The sequence below is a fragment of the Bufo gargarizans genome, chromosome 8 (assembly GCF_014858855.1).
Source record: "Bufo gargarizans isolate SCDJY-AF-19 chromosome 8, ASM1485885v1, whole genome shotgun sequence".
NCBI lineage: Eukaryota > Metazoa > Chordata > Amphibia > Anura > Bufonidae > Bufo > Bufo gargarizans.
In genome coordinates this window covers 190,796,828-190,821,827 of record NC_058087.1, presented here as the reverse complement: position 1 = coordinate 190,821,827, position 25,000 = coordinate 190,796,828, and the positions used below count along the sequence as shown (strand labels likewise).

Sequence of the window (25,000 nt, the reverse complement as noted above, 5' to 3'; positions counted from 1 at the left end):
GTAAAGTAAAAATGTATATAGTAGAAATGTAAAGTAAAAATATATATAGTAGAAAACGATTTTGACTGTATGTTAGCACCGAGTATAAAAGATGCAAAGACCTAATACTGTAGAACAATTGGGAGTCCTGGATGAAAAGTGAACATGTCAATCCTTTCCAAGGAGAGGAAACCATCTGGAACGATTAAAGGTATTTACAAGAGCGATAAAAGAAAGATAAAAGCAAGGACAGTTATGTAAATGACAAGCAGCGAGTGCGTAGTCCATGTCCGAATATATATATAACAATTATGGACAGGTGACAAAAATAACTTGAATGGGTTTAGTGCAAGAGGATAGGCAAAGGCTTGCCAGGCTGTGATCGGAGGGAGGGACACCCACCGGGTTCTCTTACAAGCTTGTCCTGGACTTTGAGTGACAAGTTCGTGTGTGTGAGTGAGTGAGTGCAACACGCCTACAAGTCTCATATCAAGTCAGCAAAAACAAAAAACCAAAGAGGGTCTCCTTTCTGTAAAGGGCTGGACAAGGGGATAATGCATGAAGTGACATCAGCCCTCGCCCTGACCAATCCAAGCACCAAGTAGGGGAGTGGGCTTGCGAACCCTCTTATAAGCGCCTCTCCAGCAAAGGTTCTCTCTGACAGCTTCTGTGTGGGGTCCAGGGTAAAGGGTGATCCAGATTCCTGCTAAGGACAGAGCAGGAGATGAGCTGTTGAGCCACGGGTCGGCTTTTAAGCAAGAATCCTCTGCAATACTCAGCAGAAGAATAGGGGAGTCCTGCCCGCCATAAGACTGTTCACCACGAGAGGTGGGGGAAATAGGCCACTTTATCTAAAGGACAACGTGAGCCCTTTGCGGCAGGGCTGAAAGGGAAGGATGGAGAACGCGCATATGAAATCCACAGAGGAATGCCTCGCCTATTTTGGGGTCGATGAAAATACAGGCTTGTCACCCGAACAAGTTAAGAAGAACTTTGATAAGTTTGGACCCAATGGTACGTTGTCACCCCTATCATTATACTGTATATCTCTTGGGTACTATACAAGCTAGCTCTTACTGACACTAACACGACCACAAACCATGTGAGATCTCATAGATGTCATCTACGAGCAACTCAAACTCATAAGCAAACATAACTACATTTTATTAATATTTAATATTTTTTATTATTATTATTATTATTAAGGCGCCATTCATTCCATAGCGCTGTGCACAGACCATATAAAGAACACGTGCATAAAGCAAACTAGAGCGCGGAGGACAAAACGGGTCACCGCTGCTTAACGAGCATACTCAATCCACATATTGCACCGCATCAATATAACATAGTACATAAGGCCAAAAAAAAATTCATCCAGCTCGGGATGTTGAACCAGAGGAAGGCAAAATATTAGTGAATGGCGCACTCAGGCAGGAAGCATTACTGCGCTCACTTCTGCATGCTTTGACGAACGAATGTCAGTTTTGTTTTACATTGGGTTCGAGAATTCTGTACCTGTAGACGAGTAAAATGCGTACATAGAGGGAAGTAGTCCGAGCGGTAGACATGTCTTAGAGAGGAATCCCTGGCCATATCGGCAGATCTTTCTTTTCAAAGTGTAAGTGATGTACTTTGCATTGAGCTGCCTGTGAAGTTGAGGACATCTGTTCTGTGCCTCTTGTCACCCTGCTGGGAGTGATAGTCTGTAGTGACTTATCTCCTCGTCTTGTTGTACACGTCTAATATTTTCTGTTGCCTCAGATGTTTACTACAAGGTTTGCATGAGTAGCGACTTGCATGTACGAAAGAAGGTTTATTACAGAGTTGCTATGATTATCTTTTACTAGTCCAGGGGGACAATGAGGGGGATCTCTGTAAATGTCACATTCTTGCAATCAAAGCTCCATAAGCTGGCAGAGCAGAATGGCAGCAGTACGGTCTTTGTCTTGTCAATCCACGCACTCCACTCATTTACTGGTGTCTTGTAGGCATCTGTTTTGGTATTCGCAAAATACGCATGAGGTCCGCGTGCCGTACATTTATGGTCTGTATATTGCGGAAAATATTCATACTCCTCTATTTGCAGAACAGACGTATGGAAAATGAAAGCACACAGATGATCCGCGTGCTTTCCGCATCCGTATGTCTGTTCCGCAAGACGACGGAACAGGTCCTAAATGCAGACCGTTCGATGGGTCCTCAAAAAAATGCAGATGCGATACGGACAATCTGCGGAAATCACGATACATACAGGCCTTATGTGAATAATCTTTTTCCAGCAAGTGTCTCCAAGATTAGAAGTCCCTGAATAACGAATTCCTGAAAATGTACAGGAATACAAAATATGTGGTATATAGGTGTAGATGGGAGAACATATGTCCTCCACACCAAGGGTTGAACCTGCATACTGAACATTCTGTACGTATCAGGTGACATGTATAGATGTTGGTGTCTCCATAATGGGGGCATATAGGTAGTGAAATATACCGAACGCTATACATTGTAACCTAGAAGGCTTCTCATGTGGCAGAGAGAAGTATTTTTGTATTGGGGTGTTAGATCCAGCCCATGAGGTCACTCTCCTTATACAGCCATCTCCGTTGTGTCCTTCAAGAGAGTCCCAGGCTGCAAATTGCTGAAAGACAAGATCCTTCCTATGTTCTTCCCAATCTCAATGTCAGACAGTGTGTCCCTAAATACTTTCATAATAAGTCATGCATCTCTATATATAGACATATTGGTAATACTAGAGCTGGAGCGCTAGATACAGAGCCAAACGCACATTTACTGCTAAACGGTTAGAATTATATGGAATGTTGTGACCATCGCTAAAATGCTTTTTACTCGGTCTTATAACAGCTGCCGCCCGTGTGCTAGCTTCCCTTACAGCGCGCCGGCCGGACAGCGGGACGAGAGTCACACATTTATAGCTTCCAGTAACAACATTAATCTTCCTTTATAATTCTATTACGGATTTAAAATGATGTACAGGTGAAACTGGAAAAATTAGAATATCGTGCGAAAGTCCATTTATTTCAGTAATGCAAATTAAAATTAGAATTTTGTAAAAAAAAAGTTGAATATTCTCGGCTCAAAGTGTCGCACTCTATAGTCAGCTAATTAATCCATACCCCCTGAGCGAAGGGGACCTGAGATTGAGACTTTGGGGTTTTCATAAACTATAAGCCATAACCATCCAAATCCTAACAAATAAAGGCTTGAAATATCTCGCTTTGCCTGTTGTTAGGTGAAATAAATGAACTTTGCACGATATTATCTGTGAAGAATAAATCAAGGCAACTGGACTTACTGTAGAAGTTCCTACAGTAAGTCCAGTTGCCTTGATTTATTCTTTACAGATATACCATGAGAACCTTCACAGACATTTTGCACGATATTCAAATTTTTTCTAGATTCACCCTGTATTATCCCATATTAGAAAAAAATGGAAAAACTGATTTTACAGGTAATTTTAACATCCAATGATTTATTAATGTCAATTTTCTTTTGCATACTTTCTGGAGGTGAGTAGGTTAAAGGGCACTTGAGGGCTTGTGCACCCGCACGTTGGCTCGCGTCACACAGTATGGTGCAAGATCCAGAGATTGGTGTCCGAGAGCATTCTGTTCCCTTCGCATGAGGCTCAAACATAGTATCAGCATGACACACACTGACAGCAGGATTTATAAAGCTGTCATACAACCCTCAGGATACCCTCTTACGCTCACATCATCATCACCACGGCCATTCGACAACACATTTGCTTCATCTTTAACGACGAGGCTCATTGTCCCCAGAACATGTCTCCTCTAAATCTTCTGGAGAAGTTATAGCTCTGACTGTAGAACATTACATGAATGAGCCGCCTCATCAACTTATAGAACAGTCTGATGTCAGATGAAAAATGTCAAATAAACATAAAAGTTAAAAAATTAAGAATAAAATTCAAATTTGATGCAATTATAATAATTGTCAGAGATTTCATGTCCTATGGAAGGTCTGGTCCTTCGTGTATTGTCCTTAGGTTTGACACCGGGCCTACAGTCCAGATTAGTGCACAGACATTACCTGGTTATAAGGATATCTGCAAATGAAATATTGGTGACGTTCCTTGATAATAACCGGGATGAACACTGACTTTCTTTTCTTTTTCTCTCCACTGCTGTCCTGGATCAGAGCTCCCAGCTGAGGAGGGTAAGCCGTGTGCTTTACTGAATATAGTACGATTTCAAGATACTCTCGTGTTTGACGTGTGAAAAGTGGTCATTTGTTGGTGTCATCTTCACCAAAGAATGGGTAGAGCCTGGTAGAATGTGTATGGGTACAGTCTGGTAGAATATGTATGGGTACGGCCTGGTAGAATATGAATGGGTAGAGCCTGGTAGAATATGTATGGGTAGAGCCTGGTAGAATGTGTATGGGTACAGCCTGGTAGAATATGTATGGGTACAGCCTGGTAGAATATGTATGGGTACAGCCTGGTACAATATGTATGGGTACAGCCTGGTAGAATATGTATGGGTACAGCCTGGTAGAATATGTATGGGTACAGCCTGGTAGAATGTGTATGGGTAGAGCCTGGTAGAATATGTATGGGTAGAGCCTGGTAGAATATGTATGGGTACAGCCTGATAGAATATGTATGGGTACAGCCTGGTAGAATGTGTATGGGTACAGCCTGGTAGAATATGTATGGGTACAGCCTGGTACAATATGTATGGGTACAGCCTGGTAGAATGTGTATGGGTACAGCCTGGTAGAATATGTATGGGTACGGCCTGGTAGAATGTGTATGGGTACAGCCTGGTAGAATGTGTATGGGTTCGGCCTGGTAGAATATGTATGGGTACAGCCTGGTAGAATGTGTATGGGTACAGCCTGGTAGAATGTGTATGGGTACAGCCTGGTAGAATATGTATGGGTACAGCCTGGTAGAATATGTATGGGTACAGCCTGGTACAATATGTATGGGTACAGCCTGGTAGAATGTGTATGGGTACAGTCTGGTATAATATATATGGGTACAGCCTGGTAGAATATGAATGGGTACAGCCTGGTAGAATATGTATGGGTACAGACTGACAGAATATGTATGGGTTCGGCCTGGTACAATATGTATGGGTACAGCCTGGTAGAATATGTATGGGTTAGGCCTGGTAGAATATGTATGGGTACAGCCTGGTAGAATGTGTATGGGTACAGCCTGGTAGAAAATGAATGGGTACACCCTGGTAGGATATGTATGGGTACAGTCTGGTAGGACATGTATGGGTACAGCCTGGTAGAATATGAATGGGTACAGCCTGGTAGAATATGAATGGGTACAGCCTGGAAGAATATGAATGGGTACAGCCTGGTAGAATATGTATGGGCACAGCCTGGAAGAATATGAATGGGTACAGCCTGGTAGAATATGTATGGGTGCAGCCTGGTAGAATGTGTATGGGTACAGCCTGGAAGAATATGAATGGGTACAGCCTGGTAGAATATCTATGGGTACAGCCTGGTAGAATATATATGGGTACAGCCTGGTAGGATATGTATGGGTACAGCCTGGTAGAATATGTATGGGTTCGGCCTGGTACAATATGTATGGGTACAGCCTGGAAGAATATGAATGGGTACAGCCTGGTAGAATATGAATGGGTACAGCCTGGTAGAATATGAATGGGTACAGCCTGGTAGAATATGAATGGGTACAGCCTGGTAGAATATGTATGGGTACAGCCTGGAAGAATATGAATGGGTACAGCCAGGTACAATATGTATGGGTACAGCCTGGTAGAATGTGTATGGGTACAGCCTGGTAGAATGTGTATGGGTACAGCCTGGTAGAATATGTATGGGTACAGCCTGGTAGAATATGAATGGGTACAGCCCGGTAGAATATGTATGGGTACAGCCTGGTAGAATATGTATGGGTACAGCCTGGTAGAATATGAATGGGTACAGCCTGGTAGAATATGAATGGGTACAGCCTGGTAGAATATATATGGGTACAGCCTGGTAGAATGTGTATGGGTACAGCCTGGTAGAATATGTATGGGTACAGCCTGGTAGAATATGAATGGGTACAGCCTGGTAGAATGTGTATGGGTACAGCCTGGTAGAATATGTATGGGTACAGCCTGGTAGAATGTGTATGGGTACAGCCTGGTAGAATGTGTATGGGTACGGCCTGGTAGAATATGTATGGGTACAGCCTGGTAGAATATGTATGGGTACAGCCTGGTAGAATATATATGGGTACAGCCTGGTAGAATATGTATGGGTACAGCCCGGTAGAATATGTATGGGTACAGCCTGATAGAATATGTATGGGTACAGCCTGGTAGAATATATAAGGGTACAGCCTGGTAGAATATGTACGTGTATAGCCTGGTAGAATATGTATGGGTACAGCCTGGCAGAATATGTATGAGTACAGCCTGGTAGAATATATATGGGTACAGCCTGGTTGAATGTGTGTGGGTACAGCCTGGTAGAATATGAATGGATACAGCCTGGAAGAATATGAATGGGTACAGCCTGGTAAAATATAAATGGGTACAGCCTGGTAGAATGTGTATGGGTACAGCCTGGTAGAATGTGTATGGGTACAGCCTGGTAGAATGTGTATGGGTACAGCCTGGTAGGATATGTATGGGTACAGCCTGGTAGAATATGTATGGGTACAGCCTGGTAAAATATAAATGGGTACAGCCTGGTAAAAAATAAATGGGTACAGCCTGGTAGGATATGTATGGGTACAGCCTGGTAGGATATGTATGGGTACAGCCTGGTACAATATGTATGGGTACAGCCTGGTAGAATATGTATGGGTACGGCCTGGTAGAATATGTATGGGTACGGCCTGGTAGAATATGTATGGATACAGCCTGGTAGAATATATATGGGTACAGCCTGGTAGAATATATATGGGTACAGCCTGGTAGAATATGAATGGGTACAGCCTGGTAGAATATGTATGGGTACGGCCTGTTACAATATGTATGGGTACAGCCTGGTAGAATATGTATAAGGGTACAGCCTGGTAGAATATGAATGGGTGCAGCCTGGTACAATATGTATGGGTACATCCTGGTAGAATATATATGGGTACAGCCTGGTAGAATATGAATGGGTACAGCCTGGTAGAATATGAATGGGTACAGCCTGGCAGAATATGAATGGGCACAGCCTGGTAGAATATGAATGGGTACAGCCTGGTAGAATATGAATGGGTACAGCCTGGCAGAATATGAATGGGCACAGCCTGGTAGAATATGAATGGGTACAGCCTGGTAGAATATATATATGGGTACAGCCTGGTCGAATATGTATAGGTACAGCCTGGTAGAATATGTATGGGTACAGCCTGGCAGAATATGTATGGGTACAGCCTGGTATAATATGTATAGGTACAGCCTGGTAGAATGTGTATGGGTACAGCCTGGTAGAATATATATATGGGTACAGCCTGGTAGAATGTGTATGGGTACGGCCTGGTAGAATATATATATGGGTACGGCCTGGTAGAATATATATATGGGTACAGCCTGGTAGAATATCTATGGGAACAGCCTGGTAGAATATGTATGGGTACAGCCTGGTAGAATATGTATAGGTACAGCCTGGTAGAATATGTATGGGTACAGCCTGGCAGAATATGTATAGGTACAGCCTGGTAGAATATGTATGGGTACAGCCTGGTAGAATATGTATGGATACAGCCTGGTAGAATATGTATAGGTACAGCCTGGTAGAATGTGTATGGGTACAGCCTGGTAGAATATAAATGGGTACAGCCTGGTAGAATATGTATGGGTACAGACTGGCAGAATATGCATGGGCACAGCCTGGTAGAATATAAATGGGTACAGCCTGGTAGAATATGTATGGGTACAGCCTGGTAGAATATATATGGGTACAGCCTGGTAGGATATGTATCGGTATAGCCTGGTAGAATATGTATGGGTACAGCCTGGCAGAATATATATGGGTACAGCCTGGTACAATATATATGGGTACAGCCTGGCAGAATATATATGGGTACAGCTTGGCAGAATATATATGGGAACAGCCTGGCAGAATATATATGGGTACAGCCTGGTAGAATATATATGGGTACAGCCTGGCAGAATATATATGGGTACAGCCTGGTACAATATATATGGGTACAGCCTGGTAGAATATGTATGGGTACAGCCTGGTACAATATATATGGGTACAGCCTGGCAGAATATATATGGGTACAGCCTGGCAGAATATTTATGGGTACAGCCTGGTAGAATGTATATGGGTACAGCCTGGTAGAATATGTGTAGTTGACACAGCTCGTCTCCTCGCTACAGGAAAGTCCATTTGGGAACTAGTCGCAGAACAGTTTGAAGATCTGCTTGTCCGAATTCTGCTGCTGGCCGCCGTCATATCTTTCGTAAGTACTTAAAGTAGCATGCAACAGCACGCAAAATGGTGTCAAAATGTGATTGATTAGCGTATATTCAAAAAAGTGCAAGACAATGAACAAAGCATCCGGTATAGGCCGATTAAAGGGGTTCTTCAGGTTTTGTTTTAGGAAATCCAGCCTTTCTTCTCCCCTACAGGGTTAGTACTTACCCCACCCCCCCACCCCCATTGTGCTACCATTCCCGCTGCACCCATTTACTATTAGGTAACTGCACAGGCAAAGACCCGAGCGGGAGAGCCCACATCCCGTGAGCGTGCAGCGGAAAAGGCGGCATTGGCAGAGCGATGGGGGAGCTAAGTATTAACAGAAGGCTAGATTCACTAAATAGCCCAGAGAACCACTTTATTCATATCTATTACTATTAAATTCAGAGGATGAATGTTTTAAGTTCAAAAGGTTAACCATGAGCATTTCCCACTGAAGACAATTAAAAAAGAAATTAAATAAAAAGTCCATGAAAGTAACAGAATGAGACGGACTATGGCACCAAAGGACATTTTGCAGATGTATAGTAATGTGCACTGCGCCGGTAGACACAGGTATACGTTCCAGATCTCTCATTCTTCTTTACTGGGTACAGCATTCCAGTAAAATCTTCACGGCACCTCCTACATTGGAAAAAAAGTTTTCTTTAGTTTTTTAAATTCTTTGTGTCACTTTAGCTTACTTGTAATGAAAATGATTTATCAACTGTTCAGAGACAATAACCAGGCAGTCCTCAGTCCGAGATACATCAATCTGTGTGAAGGTTCTCCAGCGCTGAGGGCATCTCTCAGGGTTCAGAGTATGGAAGATTTCAGCAGACACGGTCTCTTTATCACACAGGACCATAACCTCATACTTACAGCTCTTGTAAGTAGTTGTAGAACACGTGAAAGGCAAGGTCTGGAACAAAGTATATTATCGAAGGCATAGTACTACATTCATAAAGTTTTGAGTCTAAAAATAATATGATGCAATAATCTACAATACATTTTCCAGCACTAGCTGCATGGTACGAGGATGTCATTTTACATCTCATTTCCCATAAACTTCTTGAAAGCCCTAGAAGTTCTTGGGCCTGATTGCCAAATCTGTAATGGGTACTTGTCAGGTGGCCTTCCATCTGGCAAAGGGGCCTACAGGCCCTCTTTAGGCACCAGGCTCAAGTGCGACAGCTACCCCTAAACCTCCTATTGTAATGTCTCTCTATAAACTTTATGTTCTCATTACAAAAAAAAAATAATATATATATATATATACTATAATGTTCTGTGTCTGGACTCTATTAGTTTATTGCTGTGGAGAAATACGTCCTACAGGCCCTCTTTACGCACCAGGCTCAAGTGCGACAGCTACCCCTAAACCTCCTATTGTAATGTCTCTCTATAAACTTTATGTTCTCATTACAAACAAAAATAATATATATATATATATATATATATATGTTCTATAATGTTCTGTGTCTGGACTCTATTAGTTTATTGCTGTGGAGAAATACGTCCTACAGGCCCTCTTTACGCACCAGGCTCAAGTGCGACAGCTACCCCTAAACCTCCTATTGTAATGTCTCTCTATAAACTTTATGTTCTCATTACAAATAAAAATAATATATATATATATATATATATATATATATATGTTCTATAATGTTCTGTGTCTGGACTCTATTAGTTTATTGCTGTGGAGAAATGCGTCCTACAGGCCCTCTTTAGGCACCAGGTTCAAGTGCGACAGCTACCCCTAAACCCCCTATTGTAATGTCTCTCTATATACTTTATGTTCTCATTACAAAAAAAAAAAATATATATATATATACTATAATGTTCTGTGTCTGGACTCTATTAGTTTATTGCTGTGGAGAAATACGTCCTACAGGCCCTCTTTAGGCACCAGGCTCAAGTGCGACAGCTACCCCTAAACCTCCTATTGTAATGTCTCTCTATATACTTTATGTTCTCATTACAAATAATATCTATATATACTGCGGAGAAATACATCCGATAGCCAAACAAGCAGAAACCTAGTCAAGCCGAGGACACACATGATATCATGATATGAGCTATGTGAAAGAGTTAACTGAGCTCTAACCCTGACCTTTTCTTTTCCCAATGAGCGGCACATTCTGCAGGTTAAATTTGTCTTGAAGATAACTGGATCCAGCCAGTGGCCAGCTCAAGTGTCAGACAGCTGGAGGCCCAGCACAAGAGGGGAGGTCAGGGGAGACAGAGGGTGTTCCTTGCAGATCTGAGTGACAGGCCCGGGTGGCTATGTGTTTTGCAAGCGCAACAGCTGCATGAAGTATAGGAGGGCCCCATAAAATAGCTGTAAATCTACTCTAAGGTAATTCAAGACGCTGCTTATGATGACAAGGGTTCTGCTGTGACCCAGCTCAGTACACCGAGTGAGGCAGACACAATATCTGGAAAATTAACAAAATGGCAAACTTATAGCCCTACAGTCGAATAAAAAAAAGATCAGCCTGGTTCACGGTCCAAACAATCAGAACAAAGTGTTACTTTCTTTCTGTAGCATCTTTCTTCAAGGTAAAAACCAATGTCAACTAAAGAGAGTATTATAGAGGTGTAACGGCATTAATACCACAAGTAACAAAAAATTTTTTTGAATATGTAGCCTCTACGTCGTAGAGTCTACGCTATAGCATGTATCTTTGAAGTAGTGCGTTGGTAACAAAATTAAAAGCAAAATCATCACTCCTTCTATGTTCTAAAATAATCTGTTCTGGATGGTAATGGTGCTCGCTTCACAGGTGCTGGCCTGGTTTGAAGAAGGTGAAGAGACAATCACAGCTTTTGTGGAACCCTTCGTCATCCTGCTGATCCTCATCGCCAATGCAGTTGTAGGAGTCTGGCAGGTAAACAACTCTTCAAGTCCGACCTCAGCTCCGTCTCATCCATTCAATTACAACCGTGCAAACAAATCATTGCTGCATCAAAGTATCACTTAGAGCGGAATTCTGGATCGAAAGTCAATTTTAAGAGGTCTCTTCAGAGCAAAGGTTTTTAATAGTATACTCAGCCCACGTCAATACTTCAAGTAGTGTGATATAATTATCGTTGGATTAGCCAATAGGCCAGGGCATCCAATAAAACAGGAACGCATTTTTTGAGTCTGAGCAGGGATAGAGTGCAACATTAATATTTTCCTACAAAATCTCTGTCACCTAGGAAAGGAACGCTGAAGATGCCATTGAAGCTCTTAAGGAATATGAGCCCGAAATGGGAAAAGTTTACCGCAGCGACAGAAAATCAGTACAAAGAATCAAGGCAAGAGTGATCGTGCCTGGTGACATTGTGGAGGTAGCAGGTGAGTTGTTGCCGTGCACACATTTTCTTGGTAGCGCGGTGTAGTAAAGTTCTGCTTCACTTGATGTAAAGGTTTTCTACGGAGACGACAGAATACAGCTGAAACTCGAAAAATTTGAATATCGTGCAAAAGTCAATTAATTTCAGTAATGCAAATTAAAAGGAATTGCATTAATGCAGCTTAAAATTCAAATATTCTAGGCTCAAATTATTCCATACCCCCTGAGCTTGAAATATCTCGCTTTGCCTGTAATGAGTCTCATGTGTTAGTTTCACCTTTTAGGTTGCATTACTGAAATAAATTAACTTGCACGATATTCAAATTTTTCGAGTTTCACCTGTAATACTCTTTCAGTTCGATTCCTAGGCATACAGTAAAGCACAGTAGAAATAAAGGCTTATATTGATGATTTCCTCTTGTTCTTAGTTGGTGACAAAGTTCCAGCTGACATCAGACTCATCAGCATTAAATCCACCACCCTGCGTATTGACCAGTCCATCCTGACAGGAGAGTCTGTCTCCGTCATTAAACACACAGAGACTGTCCCCGACCCCAGAGCTGTCAATCAGGACAAGAAAAACATGCTGTTCTCCGTATGTATTTGCCTAATTTTTAAAAAAATTTTTGTAAGTCTGATATATATTTTTTTCTTAGTCACATTTTAATTTCCTCTTGATCCTGCTTAGGGTACCAACGTAGGAGCTGGTAAGGCTATTGGCGTTGTCATTGCCACTGGAGCCAACACTGAAATTGGTAAGATTCGTGACGAGATGGCAGCCACAGAACAAGAGAAGACCCCACTTCAGCAGAAACTGGATGAGTTTGGCGAGCAGCTGTCCAAAGTCATTTCCCTCATCTGCGTTGCTGTATGGATGATCAACATTGGACACTTCAATGACCCCATCCATGGTGGCTCTTGGATCAAAGGAGCTATTTATTACTTCAAGATTGCTGTGGCTCTGGCTGTAGCTGCCATTCCTGAAGGTTCGTGTAGTATACTACTGGTGGGTCATGATGGCACCGTGTATTATCCATACGCTATCTAATTACTCTTCATATCGCCAGGTCTCCCCGCTGTAATCACCACTTGTCTGGCCTTGGGCACAAGACGTATGGCTAAGAAGAACGCTATTGTCAGAAGCTTACCCTCTGTGGAAACTCTTGGCTGCACATCAGTCATTTGCTCTGACAAGACTGGAACTCTGACCACCAACCAGATGTCTGTCTGCAGGGTACGATTAGACGGAGGCTTTGAACTAAGACTTGTTTCACAATGCCGGGAATCGCATACATTTTTTTTGTCTATCTGATTCTCTGCATATGTATTTGCCGGGTAGCGGCCGGATCTCTCCCGTACCCCATTATAGTCAACGGGAGCCAGCGGGAAGGCAGCAGCCAGATCCGTAGAACTTCTCTGCCGCAAGCCTAAGAAGAGAGGGCAGAATACATTGAAAATAAAATCCCATTTTTTGTTTCTTACAGATGTTTGTCATGGATAAAGTTGAGGGTGATGTCTGCTCCCTGAACGAGTTCTGCATCGGTGGATCCACCTACGCCCCTGAAGGAGACGTGTGAGTCACTAATGACAAATGCACTACACACCTCCAAGGAGTTGTATTAAGTCAGCTCTCCAACATATAACCTGCAAACGGAAACTCACAACTGGCATTTCCCTTGTCACTTTTCGATAATATTGATTCATGTAATTGATCATCAGTACATATCTATTTTCTCTCCTGGACAAACTCCTGTTTCCTCTTCACCTCGACCACTTTCCCCCCTTCACAATATCATCCACTGCCTTTGCCTTGCCATTATAATTTGCCATCTCAAACGCTGCTGCGATCTTCATTTTTGCATGTCATCATACTTCTCTTTCACTTCTTCCTTCTGTCTCATCTCCACCCACACCTGGCTGGCCTTGTCTTTCTCTGTGGTGTCCTCTCAGTACGAAGAATGATAAGATTGTGAAGGCCGGCCAATATGATGGGCTAGTGGAATTGGCCACAATCTGTGCACTTTGCAATGACTCTTCTCTCGACTTCAACGAGGTAAAAACAGAGATAAGTAGGATTCGCCTAGTTTAACCAGATGTGGTTTGGATTGATCTAACACTTACTGCATGAGCTATAATGCAGAACGTTAAATTATGGTAATAATAAAAGCATTAAAGTGTAACTGTCATTTTTTTTATTTTTTTTGTAATGTGTAGGGGCAGCGATACTGACCATTTTTGTAATAGACTTTCATTACTGAAAGTGTACATTTCTATTAGAAAAATTGCTCTAAAGTTACCCATTTTGAGCCTTAGCAACGCTCCTCTGTCTTCTGTTTACTTAACAGTGGAGACTTACTAACACCGACCGTGTTATGTAAACAGAAGACAGAGGAGCGTTGCTAAGGCTCAAAATTGGTCACTTTAAAGCTATTTTTCAAATAGAAATGTACGATTTTAGTAATTAAAGTATATTACAAAAATGGTCAGTATCAATCCCCCTACACATTACAAAAATAAAAAAAAGAATGACAGTTACACTTTAAAGAACATCTGTCACCACATACCCGCATATCAATCCAAATGACTTCTTAAATGTTCGCTGGCCTGCTGATTTCAACACACTTTGTCCCATCCTGACTCCATTGCAGAAATATCCAGTTTTGAATTTTATGCAATTTTACGCAAATGAGTTTATTGGTGTCGCTTACTTTCCATGCTGGCCCGCCTCCCCCCAGATTTGAGGCACAGGGCCAGGCAGCGGCGACATCATCTCGCCTTGTATTCGCATGACTGCATGTTCGAATTAGGGATCGGCACGCACGCAGAAAGAGTCTGTAATGCACATGCAACTAATTACGTCATTCTACACCAGGAAGGGAGCAACGTCAAAGGCACATGCACAGTACAGACTCTGCCTGGCAAGCGTCAGGCCTGTATTGCGCGTGCACCTATCAGTGAGGTGAGCGTGCAGTAATGAGAATACAGGGCCAGGCAGGAGGACCACCTGGCCCTGCCTGTTGCTCAAAGTGGTGGAGGGCTGGAGGGGTATGTGAGCGGAGCTTTAGGTGCACCAAGGAGCTCATTTGCATAAACTAAAAAGGTGAATATCTCTGCAATGGGGCCCCCGAGCGAATGTGTTGAAGTCAGCAGTCAATCATTTGGTATGTGGTGACTGTTTCCTTTTAAAGAATACTCTGCTACAATAAGTCAGATTGTGTTTGGTATTATTACTATTGTTATTTTAAATTCCATTATTTTAGCAACCATTATTTATTTAGAACTTTCGACTATCCTGTATGTAAAATGCCCTTGGAGTGTCCCTGTCCCCCCCCCCCCCCCCCAAAGGCCCCCGAAACATGCAGGAGCCAATTAACCTATTTTTGGGGGGAAACCCAAAGAAAGTATGCACAGGAAGAAAATGCAAGCTTCATGCACATACCGTTGCGGCTTATGTAATTGAGAATATAAACTATATAAATGCAAAATGTGGTAAACAAAGATTATTTCTTTACAGAGTAACCTTTTTTTTCCTCCCTTTCAGACCAAAGGAGTGTATGAGAAGGTCGGAGAAGCCACCGAGACCGCTTTGACAACTCTTGTTGAGAAGATGAACGTATTTAACACAGACGTAAAGAGTCTGTCTAAAGTCGAGCGTGCCAATGCCTGTAACTCTGTAAGTTCTGGCAGATCGAAGCTGTTTTTCAATATAACATCTTTAAAGCTTGGTGCTGAGTATTAACAAATTTTAATCCGAGGGAACTTAAATCTGTGCTTTATCACGTTCCTCCAGCACGAGAAAAAATAGCCTTCTAATTTCCCAGAAGCGCTGCTCGTCTTCTGACATACAATCCCAGCCGCCTGCCTTCTACCATTATAGCAATCTAATTATGTAACACTCAGCGAGCTGGCAGCAGGGTGTCAAGGACTATGCTATACCACACACCTGCCTTGTACTTGTCATGTACAAGAAACCTAACTCTCTTCTAGCAATGTGCTTCTTAATGATCCCATGAAACAAACTATCCCAAGTACATGCCATCGTGGTTTTATCGACCACCGCACACTGATGCTTGTTATACCGCTCTATCGAACTTCAGTTTTTTTATGTTTTATAGGCATTAAATGTCCTTTGAAACATGAACTACAACAAATGTTTATTTTGTTAGAAATTGGTAGTAAACCATCAGGACCCTCTCATTTAATAAAAATCTAATGCATAATGGATTTTTCTAGGTTATTAAACAGCTGATGAAGAAAGAATTCACCCTGGAGTTCTCCCGTGACCGGAAGTCCATGTCCGTTTACTGCACACCCGCCAAAGCTTCCAGAGCTGCAGTTGGTAACAAGATGTTTGTGAAGGTAAGATCAGAGATACATTGAGCCTTAACTACACTGAGGGTGAAGAGATTGCACCAATGACATAATCACTGCCATTTCCAAATAGTCAAGCTGTCTGCAGAAGAGTTGCTGGCTTATTTAGTATCCGAGTCACAGGATCTTGCCTTACATCTGGTGGCATTAAAGGCAGAGCTTGTTAAGACCTCATTTGCATCCCATTCTTTCCAGATTTTCAGAGGAGCGTGTGTGGACTATAGGTCTCCTCACGCCGATTAAGGCGCTCTCTCCCCAAGGAGAGATAGTACCCCCCCAAATCCAAATAGTCAAGCTGTCTGCAGAAGAGTTGCTGGCTTATTTAGTATCCGAGTCACAGGATCTTGCCTTACATCTGGTGGCATTAGAGGCAGAGCTTGTTAAGACCTCATTTGCATCCCTTTCTTTCCAGATTTTCAGAGGCGCGTGTATGGACTATAGGTCTCCTCACGTTGATTAAGGCGCTCTCTCACCAAGGAGAGATAGTACCCCCAAATCCAAATAGTCAAGCTGTCTGCAGAAGAGTTGCTGGCTAATTTAGTATCCGAGTCATAGGATCTTGCCTTACATCTGGTGGCATTAGAGGCAGAGCTTGTTAGGACCTCATTTGCATCCCTTTCTTTCCAGATTTTCAGAGGAGCGTGTATGGACTATAGGTCTCCTCACGCCGATTAAGGCGCTCTCTCCCCAAGGAGACATAGTACCCCCCAAATCCAAATAGTCAAGTAGTAATGGAGGCGAATACCTAATTTCTGATCAAAAATATGTTTCCAACTCCAAAACACCAATATTCATACTGGAAATTATGCTAACATGAAAAATAAAATTACTGGGTTATCGGTTTTTAGATAATGTTATAACACATTCAAGGCTATTGTAATGCTATCCAAAGAATTCAGGCGAGACAACTATTGTTATTATCCAGTACAAACTACATTAGTGTAAATATATATATAATGTAGGACTGGGATGCTTAGGGCCCACCAGCAAAATTAATTCTGGGGGCCCTTTGTAAAGCTACAATAAAATATTATGCTTGCACATGGATGATTATGGGGGTCCCTGCAGCAACTTTGAGAAGACAGGTCCATGATGAAAGAGGATACTGGCCGGCTTGCCTCTGGACCTACATACAAGTCATCTCTGCCATCTGATACATCTATAAACTGGGTAGTTTTCATAAAAAATCCACCCAGCTTTTTATATGAAGATAGCCTGGTAAGGTGCTGTACTCTGCCTATCTATATTTGGTGCAGTCAGTCTACTTTGCCCTAGGCCACTTGGGCAGGTGTTGAGGGACAAGGGGGCCCACTTTGTTCAGGGGCCCACCATTGGATTCACTCTCTTGCAATATAGAGTATTAGCTAAAACTCTACTAGCATATGCATTGGAGACTGAATTTTTTCCTTTTTTTTTATTGCAAAACAACAGGGTGCCCCAGAGGGTGTCATTGACCGTTGCAACTATGTGCGTGTGGGCACAACACGGGTACCTTTCACCTCTGCCATTAAGGATAAAATCCTGGCTATAATCAAGGAGTGGGGCACAGGAAGAGACACCTTGCGTTGCTTGGCTCTTGCCACAAGAGACACCCCACCAAAGAGAGAAGACATGGTTCTTGAGGACGCTACCAAGTTTGTTGACTATGAGGTAATTTGGAAACCTAAAATAACACTATCTTGCTAGTGATACACATTATCTCGCCAATTATTTTCATTTTTTTACTTTAAAAGGGATTTCTGGGATTAAATACTGATGACCTATCCTCAGAATAGGTCATCAATGTCTAATCAGTGGGGAGTCTGACTGATTCTGGTCAATGAGCTGTTTGAAGAGGCTGAGGCGCTTGGGTGAGCAACTTTGCTTCTCCCTTGGACATGACATCATGTCATTCAGTCACATGGCCTTTGTGCAGCCCGGTATCATTCTAATGAATGGGACTTAGCCGCAACACCAAGCACAGCTACTATACAATGTGCAATGCCGAGTTTGGTGTAATATGAAGAGGCCGAGCACTCGAGCCCCTTGAAACAGCTGAATGGTGGGGTTCCAGGAGCTGGATCGTTATTAATATTTAATTTCTACAAAAACCCCTTTAATAATCAGTAGTGATCCACAAAGACCCTGTGCTGCATGCAAAGCAAAATGACCATTGATGAATCCTTTTTGTTCATGTTTAAACCCCAGACTGACCTGACATTTGTTGGCTGCGTGGGTATGCTGGACCCCCCTCGTAAGGAAGTCATGGGCTCAATCAAGCTTTGCCGTGAAGCTGGTATCCGTGTCATCATGATCACCGGTGATAACAAGGGCACAGCCATTGCTATCTGTCGTCGTATTGGCATCTTTGGCGAGGATGATGATGTAACAGGCCGTGCCTTCACCGGTCGTGAATTTGATGATCTGCCCCCAGCAGAACAAAGACATGCCTGCAAACATGCATCCTGCTTTGCCAGAGTTGAGCCAAGTCACAAATCTAAGATCGTTGAGTTCCTGCAGTCCTTTGATGAAATCACAGCTATGGTAGGTTAAATGTATAGAAATAGGACTCCATCTTTAGAATTCTACATACTTCCATTATTTCATGTTTTTCCCACACTGTCTCTCACGCATATGTTTGTCACTTCTATCAGACTGGTGATGGTGTCAATGATGCCCCTGCTCTTAAGAAAGCTGAGATTGGTATTGCTATGGGTTCTGGTACCGCTGTGGCTAAGACAGCCTCTGAAATGGTGTTGGCTGATGACAACTTCTCCACCATTGTGGCTGCAGTAGAAGAGGGTCGTGCCATTTACAACAACATGAAGCAATTTATCCGCTACCTCATTTCTTCCAACGTAGGAGAGGTCGTCTGGTGAGTTTATTATTGACTTTGTGCTAAAAAAAAAAGGATTTTTCCAGCTCTTGGACTGATTGCAACATTCTCTCCTATGTCGCACAGTATCTTCCTAACTGCTGCTTTGGGTCTGCCCGAGGCTTTGATCCCTGTACAACTGCTCTGGGTGAACCTGGTCACTGACGGTCTGCCTGCTACAGCCCTGGGCTTCAATCCCCCCGACCTGGACATCATGGACAGACCACCTCGTAGCCCCAAGGAGCCCCTCATCAGCGGCTGGCTGTTCTTCCGTTACATGGCCATTGGAGGTGATTTTAATATATAACTAGTACTACTTTCATACAAGAAAAAGTCATCTTATTCTGTCCTAAAAACGATAAAACCATTTAACCGTTAATGACAAGACATGTTCATTTTTTGCAGGCTATGTGGGTGCCGCCACTGTAGGTGCTGCAGCATGGTGGTTCATGTGTGCCGATGATGGACCTTCAGTAACTTTCTACCAGCTGGTGAGAACATGTCTCTTCGTTATTCTACAACTCTTGCTCTTTATTGCTTTTATCTTATTTAATACGATAAAAACCCCTCTACGTAAGCAATGGTTGCCAACTACAGGCCACAATACGATGGTGTCTGCGTCTGTCCCAGTTATCTAGTATGGTCATACCAAATTATTTTGCCTCGTGCCTTCCTTTCCCAGAGCCATTTCATGCAGTGCACAGAAGACAATCCTGACTTTGAAGGCCTTGAATGTGAAATCTTTGAATCTCCAGTTCCCATGACCATGGCTCTGTCCGTGCTGGTCACCATTGAGATGTGCAATGCTCTGAACAGGTTAGTGCACATACGTAGCACCTCTCTTGGTGTGTCTTCTTTTCTTCAACTTGCCTTCTTGTTCTGCTATCATTTTCAAGCTTTATTTCTTATTTTTTTCCAATAGTCTTTCAGAGAACCAGTCTCTGATCAGGATGCCCCCATGGGTCAACATTTGGCTGCTGGGCTCCATCTGCCTCTCCATGTCCCTCCACTTCCTGATCCTTTACGTTGATCCCCTGCCAGTGAGTAAAATATGTACAATGCCGCTATTGCGAGGGATATTTTGGCTATACCATATGGTATATTCTGCAGTTGAACACAATGTTTTATTCCTTTAAAATATAAAAATGTATAAGTCACGGAGATGTGTCAAGACAAAGTTCTACAGGAATTGCGACCCTAACATTTTCCTTTCATCCTTCAGATGATCTTCAAGTTGACACCTCTGGACTTCACTAAGTGGTTTGTTGTCCTGAAGATTTCTTTCCCCGTCATCCTATTGGACGAACTTTTGAAATTTGTTGCCCGTAACTACCTTGAAGGTAAGAACTAGCTAACGTTTTAACAGAGGAGGTGCTTTACACTTGTCTACAATGCCCAATTTGTGTAAAATATCAAAAAATGTTCTCATAACGTATACTGCAAAGTCACTTTTCTAAAAATAACTAAAATATAGACCAAATGCACTGTGTTCTTTTTATCCTCCATAAAAACATTATACTAGCCTCTGTCTCAATAAAAACGTATCCGGATTTGTCCACAATTCTACGATATCATCAATTAACACCTTGGGTCACGGCACAAGGTGAATATGGACACATGCCAGGATACAAGTATCTATAGCGTCTTAAGATGCACTGTGGAACTATACGGTATAGGCTGCAATGAATATAATACAATATGGAGGTAGTGCATCCCTGGCGTACACACCTGGCTCAGTTATACTAATTATTACCTTCTTTCCCGTTCACAGTGACATCACATTATAAACTGTTAACCTTTTCTGTCCTTTTTCGTAGCATAATCCTTTCCTCACCACTTCCCTGTTCCTGTTTAACAGGTATCCCCTGGTTGCATGCGTCATTCCTCACTATCTGCATGTTTGTCTTCTCCATTTAACATCATTTCGGTTATTTTTCATGTGTACAATTAACTAACCCCTGTTCGGTGTGCCTCATTTATCACCGTCTGTCACCCTCCATGAATATCACTTCACTAAAGTAACACGTCTTCCCAAAAACCCACGCCGATACAGTTCACACTCCTAAAATCACTGCAGCGCTCGTGTCTGGAAGTATATCAGCTTTACTATGAAACTCGTAACGCTTCGCAACGCATTTTCCTACATTTATACACATTTCCATGAATGAGAACTAATTATAACGGACAAGGTAACTAATGACTATTTACGACGTTAACAGTTCTCATTAATGATTCTTCGCACATCACTTACTATGTATAGTCTCTCCATTTCACCCTGCCTACTATTATCTGTGCTGATCATCCCTACCACCACATCCCCTTCTTAACCTATTAAACAGCAAAATATAGGGGATCCTTACCATGGAGCCGTACCGCACACGTTACAATGGGGGTGGCACTGTACTGTAGCTACAGCAGCTGACAGCTATGTGTGTTGTCTCAGTGCGTACATAATGGAGCAAGTACTTTATATGTGTCTGTCGCTGTCTTGGTAAAGTGAAATTAGTTGCAAACAAGTACCTAAAAGGCTATGTTCACCTTCACAAAAAATTTAGCAAAAAATAAATAAAAAAAGTGCTTTGTTTCTTTAGCTCCTAAGTAGACCCATGCACCTCCACGGTACCAGGCGACAAACTGTGTGCAGTCTGATCCTGCAGTCATGCTGCCTTCCATGGGTCCCCTTCTTCTGCCTAATGCACATTAGTGATGAGCGGCAGGGGTCATATTCAAATTCACGATATTTCGCTAATATTTTGTAGAATATTAGTCGAATATTCGCAAATTCGAATATTCGTCATATTCTACAATTTTTTTTACTCGGAAAATCGGCAAGGTATGGATTGTGTAATATGCGAATTTTCGTAATTCGAGTTTTCGGATTCTAATTTTTTATTGCGAATTTTTCAACTTACAACTATTAGACAAAATATTATAGCACTATATTAGCTAAATTGCTCTATATTTGATATTTTTTTTAGAATATTCACTATATTGCTATAACTTAGTTTTTTAGAATATTCGTAATATTCTAAAACAAGAATATATAGCAATATAGCGAATATTCGAAAAAACGAATATAGAGCAAAATTCGCAAACACTACTACTCCTAAAGTCAAGTATATTGCAGCCTTCTTATTGGCCCACAAGGGAGGCATCATGTGTACTGATTTAAAAAAAAAAGGGAAAAGAAAATGCGAATATTCGAAATTACGACTATATAACTATATTCGAAATATTCGCAAATTTTCGAAGTACCTATATTCGCGATATAAATTCAAAATTCGAATATTCGTGATCAACACTAATGCACATTAGCACAGTAGAGGATAAACCTCAGCCTATACAGGGTTACCATGGAAATGCATAGTTTGCAGAGGAGTTGTAGAAACAAAACAGTGGAAAATTTCTAACTTAAACCTTTAAGGACCGGGGCAATTTTTGCTTTTGCATTTTTGTCTTTTCCTTTTAACCTTACAAAGGCCCCAACTTTTTTAATTTTCTGTTCACATATGTCCTATGGGGGGGCTTATTGATTGTGGGACAAGTTGTATTTTTTTAATGCCAACATTTAAATTACCATATCTTGTATTGGAAAGTAAGGAAAAAAATCTCTGTGGGGTAAAATTTTAAAAAAATACATTTTGCCAAGATTTTGGGGATTTTCATATTATGGCGTTCTTTATGTGCAAAAAAATACCATGACGTCCTTATTCTGCAGGTCAGTACGATTACAGATAGACCAAATGTGTATGGTTTTATGTTTTACTTCAAAACCTTTAAGAAATAAAAAAAAATATTTGCATCACCATTTTCTAACACGTCAGACTTTTTGATCCCTTTTACATATTTTTTATTTTTTTTTGGGATGGGAGCAAAGTGACTTTTTCCCGTTACGGAGTTCACCACACGGGAAAAATATTTTGATATTTAATAGTTCGGACATTTTTGGACGTGGTGATAGCTGTTATGTTTATATTTTATTGTTTATTTATATGTAAAATTTGGAAATTTTAGTTTTTATATAATTTTGTGTTTATTTTTAAAACTTTTTTTAATTTCTTTTTAGTGTCATTTTTAGTCCCTTTAGGGGAGTTGAACATGCAATCTTCTGATTCTTTGTCCCACAGATTGAAACAAAATACTATGGGATTGAGACAGGCTCCCTGTGAAGCTGCGCCTCAGGCCCGCTATGACAGCATTGGGAGCCTTTACAAAGCCCCGGGTTGTTATGGCAACCAAACATCTCTGCAATTTCGGTGTCAGGGCTTAGATCGGAGGACAGGGGGAGCTCCCTTCCCTCTGTCTAAACCCACAGATGCTGTAGTTAATGCGTGATGAGTCATAGTTAGGATAAGTAAGTAACCAATCACAATGTACCGGAAATGATCAATTATTATATTGTCTAAAGTGTTAATGAAGATCACCTCAACACTGGGGGATACAGCTGCAGCAAACATTATGGGGGCTATGTACTAACACTTTGCCAGTTCTTGGCATTGAAAAAAAAGTTGCAAGATCCCGTTTTGTGATTTTTTAAATACCCGTGTGACAAACTTTTTACACCGTCCTCGCCACATGGGAGTTGCAAGTGCGTTACTAAGATTGATACCTGGAAACAGGCATAAATGTTGGCAAAAAAAAATACTCCAGTCTGGGAATGGAGTTGTTTTTACAAGGGCTGGACTGCCAAAGGTGCGTTGCAACTATGACGATATTATATTATGACGTCAATAAATTGAATGCATCGAGTGGAAACAAAATGTCAGTCTTTGTAAACTTTTATAATTGTTGTTTGTTTAATAAATATGTAATTATACATATTTATACGGGTTAAAGGAAGGATCTGCAGCGTTTTCTGATCTATTATGACTCGAGGAAATAGAAGCAGATGATATAATAAGACATTCGTGGATATCTGGGATCATTTGCTAATTTATTTCAATTTCTTTCTTAACAGATAAAGAAAAACTGATGTAAAAGTAAACGAGCTTTTTACTGAAAACCCGTCAGATCTCAGCCCACGTGTCCATTGAGACTTTCTCCATATCTGTCCCCTCCTAACATTTCTATCTTGTCTCCTTAAAACACATCACTGCCAAATCTCCACCTGCCTTCCCAAAGTCCGTCCATCCTGGTGTATGCCGGGTGTGATGCAAGGGCTCTGTTACCGAAAGGGCTGTTATTCTGTTTCCAAGTACCTGTTAGGTTTTGCTTCCAATCTTGCCCCTTTTTTATAGCACTCCCCTCCCATTTATCCTGTTTGACCAGCATTCAAGTGAAGGAAAATGTCACACAGCTGGAGAATACCCGGACTAAGAATGTATTTCCCTCGCAGTCTATTCCATCAGTGGAAGTCACAGTCGGTGGTTTGTAAATTGCAGCGTCATGTTATCCTGATCCCAGCTCTCCGAGGGAGTTGCAGCTTGTAGCAAAGAAAAAAAAGGAAGCGAGAAAAAAACCAAATGAAAACTGTTCTAGCTATTTATTAAAATTAAAATAAGTTAAACTAAAAGATTTGTGGCATTCTTTCTTTGGTTCTGTATCCTATGATATTCACCGGGGTCCATTTTTAAGAGACAAATAGTCACAAGTCCCTTTTTCAACCGACCATGTCCAGCAGTTGGGCGGGACGATGGCGGAGAAGGGGTGTTGTACGGATTTCTGCCCCAGCAAATTTACTAACATTTGCACCAGGAAATAGGTGTAAATGTTGGCAGAAAACTATGACAGTCACCAGGCACAAGGACTGCCTAATTTATGACAAGGTGCATGACAAATCTTAGGCCTCTTTCACACGAGCGTGACGGATTGGCTCCGGATGCGTTCAGTGAAACTCGCACTATTTTGCAAGCAAGTTCAGTCAGTTTTGTCTGCGATTGCGTTGAGTTGTTCAGTTTTTTCCGCGCAGGTGCAATGCATTTTTCACGCGCGTGATAAAAAACTGAAGGTTTACAAACAACATCTCTTAGCAACCATCAGTGAAAAACGCAACGCACTTGTTTCCAGAGGCGATGTGTTTTTCACTGAAGCCCCTTTCACTTCT

At 41.7% G+C, this 25,000-nt stretch overlaps 1 protein-coding gene across 2 annotated transcripts; it reads left to right on the top strand.

Moving 5' to 3' along the window:
* Positions 1–630: 630 nt before the first annotated feature.
* ATP2A1 (ATPase sarcoplasmic/endoplasmic reticulum Ca2+ transporting 1) lies at positions 631–24,469 on the top strand. 2 transcript variants are annotated; one of them, XM_044302734.1, is made up of 22 exons: positions 631–993; positions 4,156–4,173; positions 8,313–8,395; positions 11,178–11,282; positions 11,596–11,734; positions 12,161–12,327; positions 12,421–12,718; positions 12,800–12,966; positions 13,217–13,305; positions 13,683–13,785; positions 15,274–15,405; positions 15,966–16,091; positions 17,535–17,753; positions 18,291–18,626; positions 18,737–18,957; positions 19,045–19,247; positions 19,363–19,448; positions 19,640–19,773; positions 19,880–19,997; positions 20,180–20,297; positions 20,775–20,815; positions 23,915–24,469. In XM_044302734.1, the coding sequence occupies exons 1-21, from the start codon at positions 876–878 to the stop codon at positions 20,777–20,779; spliced, it is 2,985 nt and encodes a 994-aa protein (XP_044158669.1). In that variant the 5' UTR covers positions 631–875; the 3' UTR covers positions 20,780–20,815; positions 23,915–24,469. The 2 variants fall into 2 exon arrangements, with proteins under 2 accessions (XP_044158669.1, XP_044158668.1); XM_044302733.1 differs by lacking the exon at positions 20,775–20,815.
* The last annotated feature ends 531 nt before the right edge of the window (positions 24,470–25,000 follow it).